Source organism: Vicugna pacos, chromosome 1, assembly GCF_048564905.1.
Source record: "Vicugna pacos chromosome 1, VicPac4, whole genome shotgun sequence".
NCBI classification, from domain to species: domain Eukaryota; kingdom Metazoa; phylum Chordata; class Mammalia; order Artiodactyla; family Camelidae; genus Vicugna; species Vicugna pacos.
The window spans coordinates 15417924-15445686 of NC_132987.1; the positions used below are offsets into that span (position 1 = coordinate 15417924).

General features: G+C 46.7%; 1 protein-coding gene across 1 annotated transcript in view; it reads left to right on the forward strand.

Annotated features, from left to right (window-relative positions):
* Positions 1–27763, forward strand: part of EPHB1 (EPH receptor B1) — a 408827-nt gene that overhangs the window by 348249 nt on the left and 32815 nt on the right. Inside the window, exons 11-12 of the mRNA XM_006214554.4 lie at positions 7197–7444; positions 15079–15294. Coding sequence (XP_006214616.1) covers positions 7197–7444; positions 15079–15294 — 464 coding nt within the window. The remainder of the gene's footprint in view (positions 1–7196; positions 7445–15078; positions 15295–27763) is intronic.

A 27763-nucleotide genomic window follows, 5' to 3' on the forward strand; every position in this document is an offset into this window, starting at 1 on the left:
ATACGGAGGCAGGCGGGCCAGCGAGGCCCACCACTTGTGCCTTAGAAAAAGAGGAGGGATTTCTTGGGGATGACTTGGTAGAAAGCCACCTGCCAGCCTGACTCTCCTGGGCTCATTCAGAGTGAGGATGGACAGCGTGAGGGTCGCCTCAGACTGGAGCAGAGTCGCAGCAGGAAGGGCTTCTAGAGCAGTAAATCAAATAGATGTCGTCAGTAATAATAATGAATATAGCTGGCACGGACTGAACCCTCACCGTGTACATACTTTACAAGCATAGTCTCATTAAACCCTCATAATAGCTCGGTTAGCCCTGGGAATTAGCGTGTGTGTGTGTGTGTGTGTGTGTGAGTGTATGTGAATTTGTAAACTGGTAAGGATTTAGAGGACAGCTTGCCACAGGCCCTGCTGCCAGTTGAGCTAATGGTAGAGCAAGAATTGAAACCCAGAGATGGTTGATCTTAGTCTGATGAATGTAACTGTCACTACCTGCCGTTTTCACTACTGTTCTGGAAAAAAGCAGCCATGCACACAGGGACATCGCTCCTGAGAGAGAACTCTGTCTAGCGGCTTGGACTCCCCAAGCGCCTTGGCTGAGAATGATGGTACTTTCTCCTAGACTTTCGGATGCCCATGTGATGGTACCACAAAGTTGTCCCCCATTCCCTGGGGAGGGCACAATCTTCCCAGAACACCCTTGTCCCGTCCTCTGGTCCAGTCCTCCTATTCTGGCTTGATCAGTTATTGCCTGAAGAAGGACGGTAATGAGGACCAAGATATTTAGCATTGCAAATCATCTGTGCCTGCTCTGTGAAGGAAATAATAAGTAACATCTAGGTATATGGTTGTCTAATGACCACAAAAAGCTGTGAGAAAAGAGAAAACTCATTTGCTCTTACCAGCTAGGGAGTAAGTATTGTGGGCACCATGGCTATTAATTAGATTCCATCTCATTTGCCAACGCTGGTAGCCTGATAGTGGGTACCTGGGGAACTCTGCTGAGAAGGAGAAATAGGATTGTGATCAATTAGTAATGTCTGTCCTGGGTGCAGGGTCAGGAGGTGGTGGAGCGCCGGCCATGGTCTTACTATCCCTGGATTAGCCACAACCTGTCTTGCATAGGCTGGTCTGGAAATCATACTGTAAAACTGAGTTTAAATTCATTCTTCCAAAGTTTCTTTTCTGGTGGAAGCTTGAATTAGTAACTAGAAGCTCCGCTTTCCTTTTCTCTCCCCTAAGGCAGTTTGTGACTTCAAAATGCTGCTAAAAAAAAAAAAAAAGAGGCAATTGTGTGTAGATCCATGCTGCACATGGCCAACAGCTAGTGCTCGAAATACCTGCTGGCAGGTTGGATGTTTCATTTTCAAAAATTGAAAATTCTTCCCTTCTGATTTTATATATAATAGTTGAGGCATTTAATGCTGCTGAACTATTTTTTCCTCTCTTCCTCGATTTGTCAAGGAAGGTAGGGAAGAGCATCTGGCAAGGAGCTGAAACTTGTAGAGAATAATTTAGCAGCTGTCTGGGAGGGCAGTGACAGGAACTGGCTAAATGGCTCTCCGCTGACAGCCTCGAGGGCTGTGGTTCTCAAAATGGGGCATCAGAATCGCCCTCAGGCATGTTAAAACCCAAGTCACGGGGCTCTCCCTACCAAGTTTCTGATCCAGTAGGTTTAGGTGGGGCTCGAAAATCCGCATTTTCTAACAAGTTGCCAGGTGATGCCGCAGGCTTCACACTTTGAGAACCACAGCTGAGAGCCACTGACACTGAAGCTGGCCTGAAGCTGGTGAGGGGTCCTAGCCAAGAGGAGGTCCAGCTGTAGGCGAGGATCCAAGGTCAGCTGCAGACATGCTCCAATCCGAGTCCAGCCAGACCAAAATTAGGTTGCCTGAAATGACTGTCAGTCAAGGAGCTGCCTGAGAAGAATCAACCATAACCACTACCCAGTCATTTCCTATAAGTATCTATTTTAAATATAATGTTAATGCTTGATTTGTTGAAAACATTTTTCAGTTACTAATTTTTATGGAAAGGATAAAAAATGGATGGCCATGATTTGGAGCTTATGTAAAAGGAAGGTCTTTAGAGCTCAGATCATGGCAGGTCAAAGCACCGCAGACCTCAGATTCTAGCCCTCATTACAGGAAGGGTGTCCGAAAAGCAAAACTAGTTTTCTGAGCCGAGTATAAGGAACCCAAAGTCAGTCACAGGTGACAGCAGTCAGATGGTAAGTGACACAAGGCCTTGGTTTTCTGTTTGTTACTTGTTTGAGGCCCACTGACTCCCATTCCCTAGGAGCCTTTTGGGGTGCTGGAGGGCCAGAACCCCCAGACTTTTGTGTCTTGGACTTACCTGGAGACACCCTCCATGCCCAGGTACCGGCTGCAGGGCTTCCTACACCCCTGGCAAGGCGCCCTGCTGTGTCTCAGGTCAGTCCCACTGGGTTGCAGAAACCTGCTTTTCTCCCTTTTCTCTTCCAGTACCCACCCTCACTCCCCACCCCGCATCCTCACCCACACCCCAACTCCCCATCCCTACCTCCACCCCAACACCCCTACCCTCACCCCACTCCCCACCTCCAACCCCAATCCCCACCCCCACCCCACTCCTCATCCCCATTCTCCACTCCCCACCCCACACCCTTAGCCCCATCCCCACCCCCCCACCCCACTCCCTTAGCCCCATCCCCACCCCATACCCCACATCCCTAGCCCACTCCCACTCCCCACCCCATTTGCTCTTTTTAAGTCACTACCCACCCACGTGGAGTTTACCAGCCCATGGACCTCGCTCCCTGTTAGGAAGGCCCTAAAGTCCATCATTTCTTTTTGTCAAGCTGAGCTGAGGGAGCCGAGGCTGGAAGGAGGCACCCTGCCCGAAGTCAGGGGTGGGGCTGGAGTAGATGCCAGCTTCCTCCCGAGTTTCTTCTTGGCCAGACTTTGTCCGCACTGCACTGGGAGCCACTCAGTTAAGGGGTGGAGCAGAGCCTCCAAGTGAGGACAGTGGACCGAGAGACTGCCTCTGCAGTCAGTTTGAAAACCTCTGGGCTTGGAGAATAGGAAGCCATTTATTTGTCAGATACAGGAAAGGAGTGATTTTTACAGAATCACCATCCTTTAAGCCACTGCTTTCCAATGATTATGGAGCAGGTTTCTAAGAGCCACCACACTGCTCGATGGTAGCCATACAGAACCATCTCGGCCTACCCAGGGAGAGCACTTTTTAAAAAAGACTTGATTTTCTTAGAGCAGTTTTAGGTTCAGAACAAACCTGAGTGGAAGGTACAGAGATTTCCTATATCATCCTGCCCTCGCACACGCCTGGCCTCCTCCATGATCAGCACCCCCCAGCAGAGTGGTCCATTGGTCACGATTGGTGAATCTCCACTGATTCATCATTAGCACCCAGGTCCACAGTTTAAGGTTCGCTCTCGATGCTGTACATTCTGTGGGTTCGGACCACTGTGTAATGACACGTGTCCACCATTATAGTTTTCCATAGCGTAATTTCACTGCCCTAAAATCCTCTCAGGAGAGCACGTTTTTATTTGATAATTTTTAAAACGGTTTGATGGCTATAGCATAGCTCTAAATTCCCTCCCTACAGAAGAGGTAATTTCAGGCCAAAGTCTTAAGAGCGCAACACCTGAAGACCAGTCGGCCACAAAGATTGAGCAATGACGTGGCATTTGTCAGTTAGGGAAGGAGGGCACGTGGCCCGCACGGTTCTGCATGCAAGGGACTGCACAGAGCCACACCAGCATTGGTTTCTTGCCTCTTTCTCTCCTTTCTCCCCTCTCACAGATACAGAGCCCACACTGTGTGTCAGACCCTGGGCAGCAAGAGGCAGCTTGTGTGTAAGCACTGCTTTTGAAAGAATTCAAAGGTATAGAGATGAATTCCAGTTACCTCAGGGCCTCTGGTGGGTCCCTGACCCCTGTGGAATATGCTTGGGTGGATTTTTGGACCCGCGGCTCGCAACGTCAGCTCAGAACCACCTGGTGACCAGGCTTCATGGGCCTGTGACCAGAGCAGCCACCCGGGGCCCGTGCTCGGGAGGGCCCACGCTTGGTTTAAGGCTCTGCCTTCACGGTCTTGAAATTCTTAATACATTTTGAATAAGAGGTCCTGCATTTTCATTTTGCACCAGGCCAGGGAGATTATGGAGCTGATCCTGCAGGCAGCTTTTAAAGATGTCTGGGTGCCCAGAATGCACCCACACCGACTCATTAGAATTCCCGGAGATGGGACCCAGGCCTCTGCACTTTGTAAGCTCCCCAGGGGATGGCAGTGGGCGGCCAACTTTGGGAACCGCTGGTATAGAACGGAAGTGCTCACCAGGGGTGTGTATGTGTGTGTTGTGGGAAATAGCAGGTTCACCTGGAACATTTTTACAAACTACACAGACTGATGTGGAGACAGGGACAACTATTCCGATTCCTATTCTGATCCCACCCGACTAGCCAAGCAGGAACTTTCGATGAAGATGACATTTGTCTATGAGAGAGTCCCACTGTGTTTGCTGTTCTCTGTTGGCTGAGTCGCTCTGACAGTGACCGCCTCTAAATGGTTAGGACCTGCACGGCTGGGGCACAGTGGTCCCCACATTATGACCTCACATCCACCACAGCACTGTTCCCTGTGATACTGCTAACTGGACATGCCTACTAGGTTGAGATGTCAGAAAGATGGATTCCAAATATCTATACACACACACACAGACACATACATGTACATATAGACACATACATGTACACACATATGAATATACACACACTAAGCACGCTATACACACATATATATACACACATATATGTATACACCCATGTATGGCAGGTCGCTGTTCCTCGGTACTTTTCTTGAAATTTTACTTATTTAAACTACAAAAGCAATGCTTATTGTAACAGTTTAAACAGCACAAAAGTAACTAAATTAAGTTTACTAATCTATTCCCCCAGTCCTTCTCCCCCCATGCTAGTGTAACCATTTTTAAAAATAATTTGAGATTGAAACTAAACTCGTTATGACATTTTTCCATAGTGGCTTTCGGCATACACACACACACACACCCTGTGAGGGCGTCTACCACAAGATCACATGGTATCACTTGCTCTTTTCTTCTTCACTTAGCAATGTAATGCGGGCATCTTTTGAAGTCAGTACATCTCACCCATCTATTAGTTCTTAGTAGCTCGTGGCATTTCTGCAGGATGGCTGTCCCATTTTCCAGCCATCCCCCTGGTTATGGTCATATGGTGTTTGGCTATGGAAGGAGATACTGCAATAGACAGTCTTCTGTAAAAATGTAAATACTGGTACTTCTGCGTCTTCTGGACAGAGCAGGGGTAGCGCCTCCAGCAGCTGATAACCCAGGAAGGGCAAAGCGAAAGCCACACAAGTCCCTGCAACTGTGACACCTCAGCTTGTGCTGCTGTGCCTGCCACGGACCAGGCATTGCAGGGCGGTGCAAGCCACGGATGTGAAGGAGACTTGGTCTGACTCAGTTGTGATCGCAGTGAAAACCCAGTGTCCCACACGTTGTGCAGCTCAGGTCCGTGCTGAAATCTTCCTGATGGTGCTTAAGCTCTGCTCCAGCCCTAGGTTCTAGCAAGTTCCGCTGGCTCTGGAGCAGTTTTGCACACAAAGCCCTTTCATGCGGCTTCCTACCAGACCGCGCAGCAGAAAATACAGGAGACTTTCAACTGAATCACAGACGTTGGCTTGCTTTTCTAATGCGGCCAGGCATTTATCTGGTTGCTCACAGTTGGCCGCATCATTTTCTTCCAGAAGCTGAAAGTAGAAAAGAGAGTTTTCTCATGTTTCTCCTCTCAGGCCTTTGACATGTGTTTCTGTGACGCACTTCAAGGAGATGCTAAGCTGCTTCACATGAAAGAACTGAAGTTACAGAACCAAGTTACATCATAAAATAACTTTCAAAAGCACATTTAACGGGATTCGACAGATTTTTCTAAGCAGCTGTGAAATAGTGTCACCAGAATTGTTTTTACTCTTGGTGGTTTTACTGCAGAAGTGCTGAGATGCTGTGTGTAGCTCCCGTCTGCTTGGAAAATCCACTTGCTGTTGAGCCGCCGGGAGCCTTCAGCTGCAGCACCCTCGGGTCTGCCCCAACCTTCCTGCAGGGAGCAGCTCTTTCCAGCAACCCCAGTCAGTGGCTGAGCGCAGTGGGATGCTGGGGCCTGGGCCCTTCTGGAACGGGAGCTCCGTTCTGGAACTCCTCATTGCAGTCTGGGCTTCTCCTTGTTCACTCCTGCCTCTTCCTTCCTTTTCATGAGGTCAGGTCTGCATTGTGAGCTGGGACTCTGCCTAACCCTGCATCCTCTCCCCTATATCCTGCACAGGGTCTGCTAACTTCCCTCCCTAACTCCTCAGTGTCTGCTTTCTGAGGGACCCAGTCGACGCAAACAGTTTCAGGGCAATGTAGGATCATAAACGCTAGACATCTCATTCAGAGGACTCAAGTACCTGCACGTGTCCCCTAGCCCCGGGACAGTCTTGCACCAGGCTCTGCTCAAAGTAAATTGCGATCCCGCCGCGGTGAAACTGACTGTTTCATTTCAACTGTTCAGCTGGGACACAAATGAAAAGCCAAACATGGTGAAAAACAAATTCGCAGACAGTTTGAAAATTCCACTTTAGTCGAAGCTTTCTAAGACCCGAGGTAAAGAGTGTACTTGGGTAGCCCTTCTGTGTTTGCCATGAACTGATTAAAGCCAAGACACCAGAGTTACAGGGAGAGGACACTACTTCGCTTCTGCCACCCTGATCGCCGTTCCACTTGGAGCATCATTGTTTTTTTTAAAATTTTTTATTGAAATGGTATTAATTTACAATGTTAATTTAGGGTGTACAGCAAAGTGATTCAGTTATTCATATACATACATATATATATTTTCTTTTCAGATTCTTTTCCATTATATGTTATTACAAGAAATTGAATATAGTTCCCTGTGCTATACAGTAGGTCCGTGTTTTTGTATCTATTTTATATATAGCAGCATGTGTCTGTAAATCCCCAAAGCCTAATTTATCCCTCCCACCCTTTCCCCTTTGGTAATCATAGTTTGTTTTCTCTGTCCGTGAGTCTGTCTTGGGGGAGCATCATTGTTCTTGATAAGCCGCTTCCCCTGGTGGTCCCCCAAACTGAGAAGGAAGCGGGTAATGATTGCCTTCTTGTTGCAGGAGAGTTTGGAGAGGTGTACAAGGGGCGTTTGAAACTTCCGGGCAAGAGGGAAATCTATGTGGCCATCAAGACGCTAAAGGCCGGGTACTCGGAAAAGCAGCGTCGGGACTTTCTGAGCGAGGCCAGCATCATGGGCCAGTTCGACCACCCCAACATCATTCGCCTGGAGGGCGTGGTCACCAAGAGTCGGCCGGTCATGATCATCACGGAGTTCATGGAGAATGGCGCTTTGGATTCTTTCCTCAGGGTAAGGGCAGCTCAGGGGCATGGGTGATGCTGGTGCAGTGGATGGTGGAGGACGGTGGCTGGATTGGGGAGAAGCGTCTGCGTGAAGACAGCCTATTGCTCAGGAACCCCTGATGAAATGCGGGCAGGCGTTGGAGATGTTAGCGAGGTGAACACATTTGTTGCTAAAAGGAAAGAACAAAGCAGAGCGTGCGGGCCCCTCGGCAGGAGGACGGCAGAGCAGGGCCTGGGTCACTGCTTGCTGGACCAGCAGGGATGAATGGAGGAGGACGGAGAATGGCCATTGGCATCTGCATGGATCACGGAGACAAGACTTTGAGCAGCTGTACCGTCCTGCGTGATTCACGCAGACGCCGGTGGCCTTCTCTGCCTTTTCCCCAGCGCAGCTGCCCTCCCAGCCCACTCTCGTCATTCAGAGGAGGGTTCAGAGATAGAACAAGTTGCCCTTTTCTGATGCCTGGGCCACCTGGCCTCTGAGGAGACACTTCTGGGCAGCTCAAGGGAAGACTATGTCACACGCTTCCACAAGTCTTTTCTTGGGCTGTTACGGAGCTATAGCTCCTAACCAGCCAGAGGTGGGGGTCCCTGAAGGCTTCTGGTCAGGAGATCGATAAAAGACCATTACCAGGGCGTGCCCAAAGGCAGCCACAGCGGAAGCACTTTCATTCCTGTGGGGCATCCCAGAGCTACTCGGAGAGGGGCTGAGCGATGATGAGCGTGATGCTCGTGTGCGGGAGTGGACGGTCTCTTACCATAGTGGGGGGACCAAGGCCTGCCTCACTGGGACCAGAGGCTCAGCTGGGGACTTCTGGGCATCCTGGGAGCACAGGGTCCAGGGGGCGGCATCAAAGAATGGGGCAGGGCCTTCTGAGCAAGGCTTCAGGGTAATACCAAGGAGCAGGCTGTGGCTGTCACCAGTGCCATCAAATAGTAGCTGTGGCTGCAGATCGAAGGGCCCTTCGCAGAGTCAGTCAGTGAAACGTTCATGAGGTGGCTGCTCTGGTCATGCCCTGTGCTGGGAACCGGGCCTGTAAGAGAGGAAAGAGACGTGGCTCTAGTGCTGTGGGACACATCAGCCCAAGACTTCAGGGGCTTGGCTCACAACGATCTCTTTTGCTTGTAAGCCTGCAGATTGGGCAGGGCTCAGCGGGATACCTCTGTTCTATGTGTTGTCAGCAGGGGCAGCTCAGGGGCTCAGACCTGGGATTGTCTGAAGGCTCGTTCACTCATCTGTCTCGTAGTTGATGCTGGCGCCTCTCCATCTGACCTGCTAGGGCTTCCCCACAGCAAACTGGGTCCCAAGAATGCATCCTGAGAACGGAAGGCAGAAGCTGTATCCGTGTTGTAACCCAGCCAGAAAAGTTGCACAGCACCCCTCAGCCCCAGTGATGGGCCGCCTAGATTCAGGGGGAAAAAAACATGTCCCCCATTTTGATGGAGGGCGGCAGCCTGAGGGCTTCATAAACATAAGGCATGGGGGTTCTGTCATGCCCATCTTCGAGAATACAACCTACGCAGGGGTCCCTGCCCCCCTCACCGGCCTTAGTGCCCAAAGCTCCCAGAAATCCTCCGCCTTGATGATATGCTTTGTCTTTGTGCCTGGAGTACAAAGTATCACATAGAGAACTGAAATCTTCCTGAGGAAATCAGGGAAGGCTTCAAGGGGGAGAGAGAGAGAGAATTTCTCTGATGTTGGAGAAAGAGGAATTTGCCCACTGGGTCAGGAATGGGCAGGTAGGCGGGACTGGGTGTTCAGAGGTCACGGTCAGCGTGGCCTGTTCATTCGTCAGTGCACAGCCGCGTGGTGGCTCCCACGCTCAGCAGCAGTGCTTAGGGGCTGCAGTGTGGAAGGGTGGCAGAGAACTTGTCTCGAAGCTGCATTTGCACACACTGAAGCTACCTTTGCGGCAGGGAGCACACACTTAACGCCTCGTCTGGGTTGTCGAGCAGTAGTGGGTTTTGTTTTTCAGGCTGGAGGGTGACTGATGTGAATTGTGGGGCCCACGTGTGTTGCCTGGTACAACTTCCTTGAAGGTATGGGTTATGCTTTGTATTTTGAGACCCCAGCACCTGGCACAGTGAGCACCTGGTAAATACGAGCTGAATGAAGAGCATACAAGACCATTTCTGGAGCAGAAGCATGTGGGCATGTGTGGCAGGAGAGCTGGAGTGTCCTGAGTGTACGTGGTCCTTGTGGCCAGCCCTCTCTTGTCAGGGCAGGGCACGGACCATGCTTTCCTGTGGGCACTCCTTTGTGAGCAAGGGTGTCATGAAGACAGCCAGCGAGAAGTGACTAGAAGGCCATGTTAGCCGAAAAAGGCTTTTCTTGAACCAGCATCCAGACCCTTTCAGAAAGCATTTATTTCCTACGAGTCACCTGTCTGTGCTTCACAGAGCCACACGACATGACCTGGGGACTGTGATCAGACTTTCTCCCCAGAACATGCGAGGGAACATGAAGATTCGTTCTCAGGAGCCAACAGAAAGTCCAAACCCGGCACACTGCTGCTCTGCACGGGCCGATTTCTATGTGGGGGAGAGGAGGCAGGACCAGGGGGCGGCCTGGACGGCAGTGTTTTTCATGATGATGTGGCCCAGGCAGTAGGGGAAAAGCTGAGGGCAAGAGAGGCACACAGGGAAGGAAAGGCTGGCAGGAAGGGGCGGCCGGAGCAGGCAGCGCCAGGAGGGGAGGGAAATGCAGCGTCTCTGCTCCCCGCGCGGCGTGGAGGCAGGTAATCTATAAATCTAATTTCAGCCTTACTACCAAACCCTGGAGCCTAGCAGCATTAATTGATGTATCTGCTGCTTGATAAAATTGAAAAGTGGGTCACCAGTTCAGTTCTGCAGGGTCCATCTTCTGGGAGGTAGTATAATTTTAGGATCACCATTCAGAGAAGCAAAGAAAAGGGTTAGTCTTCCATTTCTGCACTTGTTCCCTCCCCCCTACACATCCCACTGGACATGGCAGCTTTGAAGACTGGCCACAGCTCCAGCTCCCAGTCAGTATCTCAGAGGACCTGGGAATCAGGCGTCCAGTGAACACACTGCCCAGGGCTTCTCACAGCCCACTCATCACTGCTCTCCCATTGCAGGACTTTGAATCTACATTCTGTAGGGATTGGAAACACTGTTATCTTTAACCACACATTCAGTGGGTTCATCATATCCTTTTTTTTTTAAGGTCTGTGCCGTGGATTAGGTAGCATGCAAATCCATAGTTAAATATTTCCTTCTTGGGACTCCGATTCAGGGACTCAATCTTGTAGCTCTTACGTAATTTTAGGAACAAGCCTTGAAGCCCTCCTCCGTGTCTTATGCCTCAGCCAAGAAGGTCAGTGTGCTCCGTAAAGCCTTCATGGCTAAAGCTTGGCTTCGTGGTTATTGTTGGTTCATTCACGGATGGTCATAACCAGAAGACTCTTGGAAGTCACTGAGCAGTGTCAAATGGGGACATTTACCATTCATGGGAAGCCCACTCATGGACTGGAGTTAGGGATCAGCAACCCAGTTGTCAGGAAGAGGACACTATATTGGGAGTCCTGAGAGCCAGGTCCTGCTTTGGGCTCTGCTGTGAGTCACCCTGTGGCCTTGAGCAAATCCATTAACTCAATTTCCCATCTATAAACTAAAGGCATTGAACTAGATGATTTTGAAAGGGCTCTTTCAGGTAAAAAAAAAAATCTATGAGTCATTCTCTTCAAACAAATCAAATAAGGGTTTCATTTCCTGAAGTGGATTCGTCAATGAAAGTTGAAATACCTAAATCCTTCCAGTCTAATAAAAGGGCCAGCAAGTGGCTTCAGTGAATTTACAGAAAAGCAATTTCAGCAGAAAGCACTTCGTGAAGGGAAGAAAGTTTAAATCACTCCACTTAGCCTGTATTTCTTCTGTGAGCTGTGTTTTCACCATGTGCTCAGCGCAGGAAACAGATCCTCTCTCAAAGTTCTAAAAAAATGTGGTTTTTTTTTTTCATCTTGTTTATCTTTGTATGTTGATGCTCGTATCTCTGGAAGTTCTTTTGGGGGAGTTTATACCAATGAGCTAAACATGAAACAGCTGAACTCGTCAGAAAATCATAATGTGTTTGTATCTTTAAATTTAACCAAGATTATGAACACAACACGTATGACTTTGTCTTATCATGATACTTGATTTCCCTGCGGATCCTAAAGAAAATGTGTTGTAGAGTCAGCATATTCCAGTGGAAAAGGCACTGGTCAGGGATTAGAAAAGATTCAGATAAGAGTGGTCTGTTTGTGGTACATGTCTATACTTTGTTTCTATGGCTGTGGCAGACATCATTAATCAATCACAGATCTTCTTCCTACAAAGCTTATACACAGACTTCTCCACACAGCGTTTGAGGCAGCCATTGCCAATTGATCAAAGATGGAATGTCAGTGGAGAAGCAATTTGGTATTTGAACTTAGATTCTTGTTATAAGTCAAAATCACACAGAGTGATTTAAGGCTGATCACTTAAACTTTCTGGGCTTCCTTTATCTTCTCTATAAAAAAATGTAATATCGCCTGCCTTGCCTACTCCACAGGACTGTTTTTAAGCATGAAAACATATTCCATGAATTATGACTTGCTATTCAAAAGTCAGGGAAGGGAAGAAATCACTATTCATAGATTAATTAAGTCAAACTTCAGGCTGGCATCATTATGTCCTATTACAGTTAGGGTGGGGGTGGTTATTACAGAAACCAACCTGTTGAGCTCAGAATGCACTGTGAACTAGGCTCTCAGAGGGTCATGATCCAAGGATGCCTTCCCCACACACCCAGGAAGCCAGAGGGAACCTACATCCTGGCCCGAATTGTCCTCCATCTCTTGCCAGGTGTCTGGGGTACATGGGAGAGCTGACTCGTGAGATGTCATGGCCTTGCTGTTAATTCCAGCAATCGATGCTGCTGTCTTAGTATTCTCGGGGCAGTGAGCTAAGCCTTCACGGATATTGTCTCATTTAACCTTGAATCCAAAATCTTAGGAAGAATGGGCACTATGTTCTTATTTTACAGATGTGGGAATAACTTGCCCAAGGACACACAGCCAGTGAGAGACAGAGCCTGCCTCCATCCCCAGTCTGCCTGGCTCCAAGGCCTGGACTTTTAACCACTTCTTGTCCTTTGTGGACCCCAGAAACTAAAAGGACGACTGATTTAAATATTAAAACAAATCAGAAAATGAAGCAGCTCAAGGAAGTCTTCCATGACTTAAAGTAGAAACACAGACACAAATCTGCAAATGTTTTCAACCCTGTTCTTCTCGATGTTGTTTCCAGCTACCACCAGTGGCCTCCCCAACATCTACCTACAAGTGGGCTTCTTTAGGGAGACATTCATTTTAACCACATTGTCGTCCTCACTTAACAGAGGGAAAGTAACAAACTGAATTGAAAAAATACGACCCATGTGACTTGTGGCTGAAATCCATTTTCTAATACCCGGAAGTTGCATGACAACCTTCTGGGGAGGCAGATCCCCAGAGACCTACTTAGAAGAGTGATGTGCTGGGGAAAGCCAGCCGAGCTTCTGGAGGAGATGTTGAGTGAGGTTCATTAGTGAGAAAAATTTGCATCACTCACAGCACACCCAGCTCTGGCGGGTGGGCACCGTGTGCTGAAACCAGAGCTGAAATCAGCTCTGCACTTTCTTTTGGAGTTGGTTAGAGGAAAATATTGTGGAGAATGCATTCTGGGCAGGGTGGGAGGTGGCTGAGGTTTGAGCAAGGAACAGCCTGTCTTGCCTACTCCACAGGACTGGTTTTAAGGATGAGTGCGTCAAACTCAGTTTGTTCGGGGGTCCTTCTTCTGGTCAGGGGTGGGGGTCAGGAAGGAGTGGAGGGAATGTGAGTTTGCTCCACTCCTTCAACTGACTGTGGGTCATAACCAACCCCCAGGCTTGCGATCTTGCACGAGGAACAGAGGTCTTCAACAATTCACGCCATCACTGTTAGACTTTCTATGTTGGTTTTTCCCTAATCGTGTATTTTTATAACAGCTCTTTTATTTTCCCTTACTTATCTTTGCATAGAAAATACTTTTGCAGGAGTGCATGCATAAACAATGTGTCGCATCCATCCCAGTGAGATAACGCGTGAGGACACTGGACCATCTCACAGACAGCAGGTGCTCCGTAAATGGGAGCTGCTCCCACTGCTTATGCTTCCTGAATTTCACACTGGGGCAGAGGGAGGGACTGCCTTGCCCAGGGTCTGTGTTCAGCGTTAACTAGACTAGCCCCAGGGTGTCCTGCCTCCTCCCACCTCCCCCAGGTCAGAGCATCTCAGTACCTGGGCCATGCTCTACCTCCAGAATACAGCTCCCAGCCCTTTGGGGAGCAGCTGCGGCTGGTCTAGATGGGAAAACGTGTTCTTGGCAGCATAGCCCAGGGTCCACTAATGTAACCAGTGTGTGCGGAGCTCAGACTCAGGGGTTCTGGGGAGGCAGAAGGAAGGCATGGATTCATTCACAGAAGAGCCTGTCATCTAACCACGGAGGAAGGAGGGCAGCCAGGTAAGAAGCTGTGATTGGAGAGAAGGCGGCGCTTCAGGTTGGCAGGAGGCAGGCAGCAACAGCTCCCATCCACTGGGAGGGGCCACAGGTCCGACACAGGTGGTTCTTGTGCCCCTCCTGACCACCGAGCCCTTCTGAGGCAGGTATAACCTTATACCAGTGTTAAGGAAGACACCTTAAACATTGAAATTCTGGGGACAGGAAGAGACATACCGGTCGTTCATCCAGCATATGTTTATCGACCTTTTCTGTCTACATTCATGTTTTCAGCAATGCTATGGTGACTACAAGAGAGAGGGTTCTTGTCTCAGAGCTTAGAATCAAGCATCAGAGACAGACAGACACACACACACACACACACACAGCTAAAACTTTTGATATGTGCTAAGGAGGAAAATAAGAACGTGCACTGAAAGATAGTTGTTAAGAAAGTGCTAATTATGTTTAGGGGAGGGGACCAGCTACAGAGACATCCTCTTTGAGGAAGTAACATTTAAGTGGAGATCTGAGGCCAGTAGGTGTTGATTGCGGGGGGTGGGGGGGAAGCATGTGTAAGGGTCCTGAGGCAGGAAGGGCTTGGCTTTGGAAAGGAGTGAAAGATTGCCAGTCACTGTGACTTTAGCACAGAAGAGAGGGACAAAGTGGCATAAGGTGAGGCAGTGGCTGATTCCCATGAGGCCCTGTGGGCCACACTGAGGAGTTTGGAGCTTTTCCTTAATGCAGTGGGAAGAGCTCAAGCCAGTGAGTGACGTGACCAGATTTATGTCTTACAAAGATGGCTCTAGCTGCCGTTAGAGGATGGATTTGACAGGAGAGGGAGGGGACAGGCAGAGGGAGCCTGTTACAGGTGATGGATGATGATGACTTGGTTGGAATGGTGGCAGTGAAGGTGAAGAGAAGTGGATGGATTTGAAATGAAATTTGGAGATGAAACCTACAAGACTTGGCAAGGAGAAGAGAGCTGAGCATCCAAGGAGAGGGATGAGGATGGGAGTGGGGGAGGGGGGTGGGAGTGGCTTAGCCCAGCCCTGAAGGAGGGACGAGCAGTGGCACCTCGGCTTCTGTTTAACCCCTGAAGCCCATCTTGACCTGGATGCTGTTGGTGTCTTATTACAGCAAAATGACGGGCAGTTCACAGTGATCCAGCTGGTGGGCATGCTCAGGGGCATCGCTGCGGGCATGAAGTACCTGGCCGAGATGAACTACGTGCACCGGGACCTGGCTGCACGGAACATTCTGGTCAACAGCAACCTGGTGTGCAAGGTGTCTGACTTTGGCCTTTCCCGCTACCTCCAGGACGACACCTCAGACCCCACCTACACCAGCTCCTTGGTGAGTCCTTCTGGGTCTTCCCAGGTTGAAGCATGGCCTGAGTGAAAGGTGGCTGCATGTGGCAGGGCACACTGGGAGGGGCTGGGGGCTGAACTCATCTGTCCACGTGGGGAGCCAGGTGCTGGGCGGGCCATTCATCCAGGAGAAACAGTAGCAACCATTGTCCAGGTAAGCATTTGGGCACAGGCCAGGAGGAGGGGTCGGTGTCTCCGCTGAAGCCATGCTGTTCCTTGGCCAATGCAAGAGGACATTTTGGAACAGATGACTTGGGGGAATTCGAACATCTGGACAGTGGCATCAGAGGCCTCCGTCAGCCGGGAGCAGGCTCCGGTGGGGCTGAGCACTGGGTCAGCAGGTAGACTCGTGGTTCCTTTCTCTTCCCCTCCTCCCTTGCTTGCAGACAACTTTAAGTACCATCTGCACCACGAGTACTCTTAAATTTGTACTTCTCGCTCGGCCTCCCCGACTACAGCCCAAGCAGCTCTAAGCATCTGTGTTCAGCTGCCTGGTTCACACCATTCGATTTAGAACTTTCCCAGGCCCAAAACAGAGCTCTGATTTACTCTCCAGTTCCCCCTCCCCAGTCTCTCCAGCTCAGTGGTTGCACCATTCAACTCATGACTGAATCCTAGGCATCAGTCCTGATTTCTCTCTGTGCCTCTCCATCCGTGTCCAATCCCTCAGCAACTCCTGTAGGTTTCTATAAACTCTGTCCCTACCCGATTCCAAAGCATCATTCTCTTTCACCTGCACTGACTGTGGCTTCCTGACTAGTCTCCCTGGTCTCCTTTTGTCTTCTGAAGGCCACTCCCAACAGTGTCCAAAGTGACTGGCTTTCCTACCTACCTACCTGCCCACCTATATTCCTTCAGCTTACAAAAATGATACATGATTATTATAAAAATCAAAGCAATACACAGAAGAGGAAATGCATAACTCAGAAACTACTATTGCCCTGAAGCAGGGGTTGGTAAACATTCCCTAAAAGGCCAAAGAGTTAAGAATTCTAGGCTGTGCTGCCTAAAAGGCCAAAGGAGGGTATTATGTAGATGATTATAGAAACAGCTAAAATGTAACCCTTTGAAAAATGGATGAACACCATTCTTAGCCTGTGCACTGTAAAAAACCAGGTCACCCACCAGATTTGGTCCCCAAGCCGTAGTTTACTGACCCCTGCACTAAAGCATCAGTTTCAACAGTTAGATGTGTCAGCTTTCAGGTTCTTCTCTTTGTTCAGAATACTGGAAAAGTTTTCTTTTACAAAAATAGAATCATCCTGCACCTGTTACTTGCTGTCTTGTGTGTCTCTTGGGCATCCTTCCTCCAGGGTGCTGCTCTGAAAATTTGTAAATCTCACTGCACCAGGGAGCTGTGGTGCCTGTCTTTCAACAGCTCACCAGCAATGGGAGTAATCAGTATTTAAAAATTTGCTAATCCAAAGATGAATAATGAGACCTCATTTTGTTTTAATTTGTATTTTCAACTGACTGCTAGAGATAGTACCATCTTTTTACACAGTTTCTGGGATTCATGTTTCCTCTTTGGTTAATTATCTGTACATGTCTTTACCTATCTTTTATATTGGGTTAGTATTTTCTGGTTTCTTGGAAATTGACAGGAATTCTTTTTATGTTAGAGATGTTAACCCTTTGCCTGCCTTATCTGATGCAATGTGTTCCTCCACCTTTTTTTGATACAAAAAATACAATTATTTTTTGGATTCAAAGGAATACAATTGTCCTTTTGATATTGTTTATGATAGCCTTTGGCTTGCAAAAGTGGTTAATATTCATTTAGTCAAAAATATCTATCTTCTCCTCTACTTACTGAATTTTCTGGTTTATTCTAAAGTTCTTTTCACTCCAAGGTTGCAAAGTGCTTTTCAAAGTTTCCTGTGCTGTTTTGGGGAGGGTTTTTGTTCTATATCTAAACAATGAGTACACCTGAAATTTATTTATTTTTCCCAAGTTTTTATTTTGAAAACTTGCAAGCATACAGAGAGCTCGATAGCATTTTGCAAAAGACCACATAGATTCTAGAATCAGTACCTTGCTATGTTTGCTTTTTCATGTCAATATCCATTTAATCCATCCCTCTGTCCATTCATCACTCCATCCTGTTATGTGGATGCATTTCCAGACAAGTTGCAGATATTAGCACATACCACCCCTGAGCACTTCTGCATACATGTCTTTAATGAGAGCTAAATATTTGTTTATAGTTGTTTCCTTGTTTAAGGTAAAACGTGCCTATCAAGAAGTGCACAAATCTTCATTTGACTGTCCTTTCTGATTGGATTACTGCATTCTGTTGATTCTTATCTTGTGGTTGGCTTTATTCCTTGGCAACTATGGAAGTTTAAAAAGCTAAAGCTCTAAACTGTTCTTAGAAACAACGAACAGTACATATATGTCAATTTTAAAACAGTTTTATCTCTCAGTGAATTGCTCTACCTAGGATAAACTTTGTGTATCAACCCCCCTCCAAAAAAGTGCACAAATCGTAAGTGTACACTTACAGAGTTTTAACAAATACATCCACCTATGCAACCCCAAATGCTGTCAAGGTCCAGAACATCATCATCAGAGCAGGAAGTTCTCTCATGTCCCTCCCCGCTCCACACCCAGAGGCACTCACTGTTGTGATTTTTTTTTTTCAGCCATGGGTTTGTTTTGCCTGTTCTAGAACTTCACATAAGTAGAATCAGGATGCTCTTCATGTCTGCCTGCTTCCCCTTAGCAGTCTGTGTGTGAGATTCAGTCATAGTGTTGTGTGGGGAAGGAGTTTCTTCTTATTTACTGTAGCATTCCATTGCTTCCTTCTCCATTCTCTTGTTGCTAGACACCAGGGCTAGTCTCAAATATGTCTCTGAACATGTGTCAGGGTGTATATTCTTACCCTGTTTTCATGCAGGTGAATAATTATGCCATCATTTATTAAAGATAGTTTCCATGTTTTATTGAATCACATGTCATCCTTGTCATATATTAAGTTCCTCATATCAACTATGCTTTGAGTCTCAATTCTGCTCCATTGATTTATTTCTTCTTATGCCTAACCATAGTGTTCTGATTATAACAAGCTTATCAAAAGTTTTACTATCTATATTGTTCTGGTTATAATAATTTTAGCAAGAGTTTTACTGTTTAGGTAAAGTTATTCCTTCTTTTTTTAAAATTTCTTGGCTCTTTTCAAATATCTTTTCTTTCAAGTGCAATTTAAGATCACTTTGTCCAGTTCCAAAACATGCACACACACATACACACTCACTTATGGATTTTGAATGGAACTTCAACTTTATTCTGCATTTGGAAAGACCAACATTTTAATGATCCTGAGTCACCTAAATAATAATGTGAACCAAATATACAATATATATGCTTTACATTGAAGGTTTCTTAGATGAAAGTTTCCCCACATTATTTTCCTGCACCCATTATTTAGATCATTTGTTGTGGTTTTCTGAGTGCTTCTTCTGAATGATAAAGTCTGTAAACTTTTCAATGTAAAAGCTTTTGAGATCCTCCACATTTTATCATATTAGTCTCCATGCTTTAGCTTTTATTCAAAATAGAGAAAATGATCATGTTTGTTGAGTAAACAACGTATGTTTCTAAAAACACAGTTTATTTCCATGAAACAGATTTATTGATCATCTTCTATGTGCCAATCCTGGACCACAAGCTAGAGACACAATAAGGATTGAAAAAAGACAGCATTACTGTTCTTACATCGCTCACAATTGAATGAGGAAAGGGAAGGTTAATCAGACACAGACAAAAATAAGGGCATAATTGCCAGTTGAGATAAGAGCCCTTATGTTCTGTGAGAGCATGAATAAAACAGTAAGTGAGAAAATAATCTGACTCTGTCTAGGGGAATGAAGAAAGATGTCCAGAGGAGGAGATAGTGCTCCAGCAGAGATGTGAAGAATAAGCCATCCAAATGAATGGGGCAGATTATAGCACTGAGAAACATAAGCAGCACATACAAAGGCCCTGTGGCAAAAGGGAAGATGAAATTTTAGAGCTGTGAGAGAAGACCCCAGTGCTTGGTATTTGGAGAGAGAAGGGGAATGTGAGCAAGGAAGTCAGCAGCAGTTACATCATGCAGAGCCTTCCAGACCCTTGTGATGGAATTTACAGCGTTAGAGCAATGGGGGTCATTCAAGGGCTCTGTGTGTATGTGTGTGCAGAGATGGACACGCATCACCCAAAGGTGATGGATTTGCACTTTAGAAAAATAGCCTGGTTTTTCTCTGCCTTTTCCTTTCTAATCTCTTCCCTTCTTTCTCTACAAACAAAACAAAAAGACTTTCTTGGCTTTCATCCTTTTTTCTTTCACCAAAAAGCCATCTGGAAGGCCCAGTCAAAGTAGGTGTCCTGAGTTAGGGAGGCAAGCCCTAGGAGGGATCGAGACCAACATGTGAGGCGGCTGGAAACCCAGCCAGTTGGGGAGATTAGCTATATACAGGGATATTGAGAAACATACTGGGATAACGGGAGGTTTTGGAAAAGGAGGTTTAAATATGGAAAGCATGAAAGCTAGAATGAATTACGTGATATTGAATTGGAATTGGAGGTATCAATGTGAACTTGTGGTTTTCAATATATAAAGAGATAGAGAAATAAATATGAGGGGAGAGTGCCTCAACACAATGGCACCTGTGTAGCAAAGAGGTCACTTGGGCACTCAGATCTTGGATTCTATATTCTGTTCTATACTAAAAGAAACCAGAGCTCATTAGAGAAATGACCCCTTCCTGGGTCACTGGGGAAGGGAAGGATGAGACGATCAGTACATATTTTTGTGCTAGAAAGTATGCAAAGAATTATGGGAATATGTCAAAAGAACACAATACCCAACTTGAAGGGCTCCCCAATGTCCAAATATGGGATAATCTGAGCCTCAAAATATATAGTGATTTTAACAGATTATAACCTATTGAATAAGATAGGAATGAAGGAGTCCACACTGATATGAATATAAATGAATTAAAGAAATAAAGAAAAGATAAAGATTTCCCCGAATAGTGTAAAGAATGACATTATTAGAAAATCACTATTTGGACCTTCAGATTAATAGTTAAGAAACATCAGTGGGTGCTAATGCTTGGGGTGAAACTGGGTAGAGAAACGAGAACTTACATAGCCTCAAAGTATCTCCCCCCAAAATATTTATTACAAAAGGGAGACAGTAACCTTGCAGAGATGTCAGGTAACACCATCTGAGTCAAATGATTAGCCCTCACACCACCAATGACAGGATAAGCAGACATCATGTGCCCCTTGAGAGGATGCAGTGAAAGAACACGGCATTTGAGATACTCTGTTCAAAATGTATAACTTAGGTCTTATCATGAAGAAACATCAGAATAACTAATTGAGGTACATTCTATTAAGTGCCTAACCTATGATCTTAGCATTTCAAGGTCATGAACATTAAGGAGACTGGCAGCTGCTCCAGATTGAAGGGCATTAGAAAGGCATGAACACTGGGCAATACAGTGATCCCTAAATAGGCATTTCTGTGATCATTGTTAAAAGTTGGACTGGAGTGTCTGGGTGAGGAGTGTGTAGGCATTGTTTGTAGTATTCCTGAAACTTTTCTAGAGGTTGAAACTGTCTCAAAATAAAATATTTAAAAAAAAACATTTGCCCTGGCTGACATGTTGGGAATGGATGGGAGAAGCAACAGTAGAAGTTAAGATGTGTCAGGAAGCCTTCGGGCAGTGGGGGTGCATGAAGCTCAGAGGGATCAGGAAGAAACATGGAAAACATTGACAGTGGGTGATGCTTATGGGTGAGGGTGAGAGAGGTCCAAAGATGACAGCCTTACCTTGCCTGTGCCTCTGGATGGATGATGGTGCCATTCTCTGAGAAGGGGGATGCTGGAAAGGAACTGATTAGAAGAATAGAAGGATTGAGAGTAAATTGTGGGTTTCATTTAAAGCAGTGTTTCTCAAATTTTGGTGGGTACCACATTTACCTGGAGAGCCAATAAGGAATCCAGAGGCACAGACTCATTGAAGTAGAATAGGGTCTGGGCCTTTGCACTGATCCAAGATTTGCCAGGTGATTCTGATACAAAATTTTGAAAGACACTTGCTTAGAACATTTTGATGTTTATGTGCTGGTAGGATATCTAAGCAGAGCTCCTGAGTAGGCACCTGTAGGTTTGGAGCATAGAGAAGTCCAAATGAAGATGTATGTTTTGGAGTCTTTACATGGGTGGGGGGTAAATGTACTTGACTTGGGAGAGGATAGAGTGGCAAAGGACTTCATTCTGAGCATGAAGAAACCCAACGTTGAGCAATACAGATGTATATAAAGTAGGAGGCATGGATGCCCAGCTGTCCCTTCCCTCCAGAGAGGCAATTACTGAGAATTTGATGTAACTCCTACCCCTCCATTTTGCAGAGCAGGGATCCGCGGCCCAGAGAGGTCAAATGAGTCACTCTGTTATACATCTTGAGGGCGCAGCTTTGGCCCTTCAGTCCAGGTGTCTGTACTCCGAGTCCAGCACCCAGGACATCTGGGCTCCCTCCTGGCCCGACAGTGTGCCTGACTCCCTCCCCAGCTTGGGTCATTTGTGATGTCCCAGAAAGCCTATTTCTGTCTTTTTTCCCCCTTTCCTCCCAAAGACCCAGCAAAGGAGGGTTGTCTTTAGAGTCCAAGTCATCTTTGTCAACTGGTTCTGCTGGCCTTTGGGTGATGCACACAGAGGCCAGGCCATGTTGCACTCCCCACAACCCATCTCCAGACAGAGGTGGGCAGGCTGTTGACTTTAATTTGTCTATTGATTTTTTTCAGCTCTACTTCTTTACATTTGTTGTGGTTACTCTGGAATGTAAATATATAAACCCCATACACATATATAATGTTTTATATATACAGGTATGCATTATATATAGGTATAATGTATTATATACATATATTATATATATGTATATGTGTGGGTGTTTTGTTTTTTAGTTTTTCACAGTCTACTTAGGGTTAATATTGTACCACTTAATGTAAAATGTGAAACAACATAATCAAAACATATAGGTCCACTTACCACCCCCATCCCTACTGCCCTTTATGTTATAATATAAAGACAAGACAATCTTACACTTTTAAGCATTTGTATATATTTTAAAGATAGTAAGAGGAAAATGTTATATATTTACTCGAAATAGTTACTGTTTCTCCTGCTCTTCCTTCATTCTTGAAGATCCAAGAATTCCTTTAGTCTGAAGAACTTCCTTTAGTATCTCTTGTCATGCAGATCTTTGGACAATATGTTCTCTAAGTTTTCCTTTATTAGAGAAATGTCTATATTTTGCATTCATTCATGAAAGATATTTTTGTTGGACATACAAGTCCAGGTTTGTAGATTTTTTTTTCTTTCAGCATTTTAGAGATGTTGTTTCATTGTCTTCTGGTTTCCATGGTTTCTGATGAGGAGTCCCACAGTTATTGAATCATTGTTCTGAGATAGATACAGACATAGATATAAAGATATAGTGATTTTTCTCTGGTCACTTTCAAGATTTCCTCATTATCTTTGGTTTTTAACTTGACTGTGATGTGCCTGACTGTGCTTTTTCCCCCCAGTTTGTCTTGTTTGAGATTCTCTAAGCTGCTTAAATCTGTAAATCTATGTCTTCCACTATTTTGTGGGGATTTTTCAGCTACAATTCTTCAAATATTATTTCCTGTCCCTTTTTCCCTCCTCCCTCCTACCGTTACCTTTGTGTAGATCTTGAGAAATTGTCCCACAGGTTCCTGAGGCTTTGTTCATTATTTTCGCCATTTTTTCTCTTTCCCTCAGATCTATGTTTAAATTCATTGATTCTTTTCATTTGCCATCTCCATTCTGCTAAAAAAAAAACAAAGGCCCTCAAGAGACTTTTTTCTGATCTTGTATACTTTAGCTCTATATTTTTTATAATCTTTTTTTAATACTTTCTAATTCTCAGCTGAGTTGTCTTATCTTTTTATTCATCATAAGCATGTTTTCCTTTATGTCATTGAACACAGCCATAATAACTGCTATTTTAAGTCTGGGTCATCCTCAGGTTGGCATCTTTTTTTCCCATGAAAGTGGGTCACATTTTTCTGGCTTTCTGTAGGTCTAGTAGTTTTGGATTACATATGTTGCGAATGTGATGTAGAGACTCTAAATTCTGTTACATTGATCCAAAGAGTGTTGATGTTTTTGATTTAGCAGGAAATTACCATGTTACACTCAACCTGTCATGTCTGCTCTGGGCAACAGTGCAGATTTCAATTCCTGTGTTTTTCAGTCTATCTTATACTTGCCAGAGACTTAGGAAAAGTTCACACTCAGAATTTGGGATTCTCTTTCCCTGGCTCTCCAGGGATGCAATCTCCCCCACCTCTCCAAAAGCCCTAATTACCCAGGACTCCTTCCCTTGGTTACTCCAGCCAGAAAGATGGTGGATTTTTCAATTAAGAATTTTTTCCACTGAGTGGACTGCAATGACAGCTACCCCCAGGGTAAAACTGCAAAAGGTAAAACTCACCTCGTGCTGCTCAGTTTCTGGAATCTTCAGGTTGTTTTTTCCCTTTCTTTTCTTTCCTTTTCTCGTCTCTTGTATTTTGTTGTTATTTGCAGGAGAGTCCATCTGTTAGAAGCATACTCCTCCACCCCAAAAGTGGAGCCTTCAGCTTATTACCCTTAAGCAGCAGTTCCATAAAACAGCCCTTAAGACTGATCTGCTGTGTCGTAAGTCCCCTATTTCATGCGGTTCTTTCAAGGTCTTTTAAACACCATCATCCTCTAATACATCTCGTTTTACTTTATAAGTGAAGACCTCATGAATAGCTATTAAAGTTTTCTAGTTTTTCCTACCAAGCCCTCAGCCTTCATCTCTTATTCTGTCTTGATTCTCCGCCGTGCTTTCCCCCAGGTTTTCCTTCTCTGTGTTAGATTGCTATTTCTAGCCCCAGGAGCATTTCCTTCCCATCCAGCTCCTGGAATAATGAACAGATAGAACTTGCTTCTTTGTGCTTTCTTATGATCGAGAGAAGCCCACTCAACTAGGGAGGAGTTCTGAACTGCTCCTGACGTTCCAGAGGGACAGGTCAATGAGCAGGGCTGGGCTCTAACACCTGTGCAGTTTGCACAGCTCCCTTTTTTTAGCAGGTGTATTTCTGAATACTGTTGTGAGTGTTCAACAGAACATTCCCATGTGTCTTAGTTTGTGCAGGCAGCTATAATAAAATATCACGGACTAGGTGGCTTAAACATCAGACATTGATTTCTCACAGTTCTACGAAACTGGAGGCTGGGAAGTCTGAGATCAAGGTGCTGGCAAGTTTAGTTCCTGGTGAAGGCCCTCTTACTGGCTTGCAGAGGGCTGCCTTCTTGCTGTGTGTTTATGTGGCAGACAGAGACAGAGGTGGAGACAGAGACAGAGGTGGAGACAGAGACAGAGAGAACAATCAAACTCTGGTCTCTCTTCTTCTTCCTATAAGGACGCTAATACCATTATGGGGGCCCCACCCTCATGACCTCCTCTAAACCCAGTTACCTCCCAAATGCCCTTCCTCCAGATACCATCACATTGGGGGTTAGCACTTTCATACATGAATTTTGAGAGGACGCACACATTCAGTCCATGACACTGTGCTTATGTTACGGACCAGTTCACAGTGTTTGACTTCACAGGTCGCATTCTGGTTATTCCCAGTCCTGTCTCCTGTTACCAAGAGGAAAAAAGGCACCTATATCAGGGAAAGTGCCACACCTCTGGTTCACTCTTTGCACCTGGGGTTCATGTATGCATTCACAAACCTGACCTTCACCCTTTCACAGCTCACATTGGTGGATGGAGCCCCAGCAGGAACCCGCAAACCCTCTCTGAAAAGCAGCTTTCTGCTGGCTAAGTCAAAGCTCTGCTTCAGCATGCCTTGCTTTCTTTTCTGATCAGTAGGGAGAGGCCCCATCCAGTCCCTTTGTGAGCAGAATCCTCCCTTCTTAGTATTCAGCCAGGTTCCATCTGCTAAAGTAGTGTCAACTCTCGCATCCTTCAGAGCCCCAGGCTGCCTGTCTAAGAAGTCTCCGGCCTGGCCCGAGCTTCCCGCAGCCCTGCTCCCTGCAGGCCTCCCTGTTTTATCAGGATGTGCACTCGGTCTTCTAGGCGCCTCATATGTCCCCCAGCCCCTTCCCACAGCCCCTTCCCCTTTGCTCCTCCTGCTGCTCAGTCCTCTGGTCTCAGCCCCTGGCTCGGCTCCTCCCACACCCGCTGATTTTCTTGGGTTTTTTTTCCTGCCCCCTCTGAGGCTCACTTCCTCCCAAGCCTGCAGCCCCTCCCTTCTCCCTGCTTTCTCTCTTCTGAATGTCTGCAGGCTCTCACTGCCCTGCTCTTTTCCCCTCCGTGCGCCTCCAGCAGAGCTGCTTCTTGGGCATCTGCCCCTCCTGGCAGGAGGCAGAGCCATCTTCTCAGGCGAGTTGCCAGCTACGCCTGGTCGGTCCTCAGTCTCTGTCCTGCCCAGCTCCTCCTGACATGCTGGGCGGCCTGTTACCACCCTCATTTCCCACGATGACTGCCTGGATCAGCTCCGGAGCAGCTTAGCTGTTCCCCTTCCTCCAGAATCTGCCCTTTCTGCATCAGATTCGTTTCCTGAGCTGCTCTGGGGCACTGGACTCTGGGAGGGCCCATCCCCCCCCCCAGGGAACAAGGGGCAGCCTGTCCCCCAGGGCGAGCTCTGTGGGCACCTGGCTCTGTGGCTCTTTCTGAACCTGCTGGGGAAATCAGACCTGCTCCGCATGTGCTCGGCAGAGGCCCTTGTTCCCCTGTGATGAATTTCAGTCACCCCGTCACCATGGAGGCAAGGCCCTCGTCTCATCTTCCCCCATAATTCCATGAATTATCGGCTCAGCTGCAGCCTCCAGCCTCACCGGGAGTGAGCATCCATTCTAGCCACGATCGATTCCCTGCTGAAGTCTGCAGGGCCTTTCCTTTCACACAAAAAATGTGACCTTTACTCCATGAGATTATGCTGCCCGTGTCTTCAGCAATGTGGACTGAGAAGGTGGCAAAAAGATCCTCTCCAGAACTCTGTCCCGCTCTGGTGTGGCAAAATAGTTCTTTGACCTTGGAGGGGAGAACACAGGACTTGGATTCCAAACATGCTGTATAAACTTGGCCTTCGGTCTCCTCACCCATAAGGTGGGATTTGTAAGAACTGTGCGATTGCTAAGACCCGCTGTGATAAACCGGAAACAATCCCTGCTCAAGTCCCGCCCAGGTCTCAGTGCCCGTGATTGTTGTGATCGTCACGGGTGCTGCCACGGGTGCGTCCCCGGCTCTCAGAATCCACACCTCGTGGCAAGAGCCACCCAGTATACATACTCAAAGCGAGCTGGTAAAAAAGATCGTGACTTGCTCTCTTCCTAGTCGCCCTAAAAAAGAAAACAGAAAGCCGAGGGCTTCCAGGAGCCCAGGAAAAGCTGTTGTTCACAAAGGAAAACCAACAGCCTCACAGGGAAGAATTTTTGAAGAACTTCTCAGGAGAGAAGAGGGGAAAAGGCAACTGCGACGACCGTGTCCGTTGAAACCCACAGTTCTCGCACATTCCTGGGCCCCAGAACCCCTGGAGTGTTGGGAAAGCTCAGATTTGTGGGTCCCCCCACCCCAGAATTTCTGATCGGTAGGTCTGAGGTGGTCCAGGAATGTGCATTTCACACAGAAACCGAGGTAATTCTGATGTCACCGGTCCTGGACCGCCCTTGAACTTGAAGAACGACTGCATTGAAACTATCTGAGGGAGCATAAATTTACTCATAAACCTGTGTTGCGAGAAATGTCAGTTATTTTTCAAAAATCGAAGTAAATCTGACACTGAGTCCCCATGCTGTCAGACTAGGAGAGAAAATGTGTGTTCAGTCATCCTAGAATTCCTCCTCTCTCCCCAAGCCCAGGAGAGTACGCAGGTCCTGGGGCCACACTTGGGCCCCGCGTCTTTGCAGGGTTTGGGGGCCCTATGCCTCTGGGCCAGCCTCACCTCTGTCTGAGGAGGCAGGGAGGGCACAGTTCCGGTAGGTGTCCAGACCACAGAGCCCCAGACCAGCGTCTGCTTCCAGGTCTTGGGAACCTCTATCTGGTCCTGCCACTTTGGTCCTCTTAATAACCCATTTCCCAGAATCTGAACACCTCCCCACCCATCAGCTCTTTGAGGGGAAAACAAGCTGATTAAATCAACACTGGAGATGGGGGTTGGTATTAAGGAGTTGGGGAAAGATCTATGATCACCCTCAGTCTTATGATTCTTCTATGTCGTAGCCTCAAACAAAGGCAAATTAACACCTCAGTCATTTTCACTGACATGGTTATCAGTGAACTGGCTCCTCAGGAAACTGGAGTTCAGCTCAGAGAGGGTTTCTTGCACTTTGTTTGCTTAGCCTCCATCTCCTATAAGAAAATAAGGACTTAAGAAAGAAGGTAGTTCGGGGCATC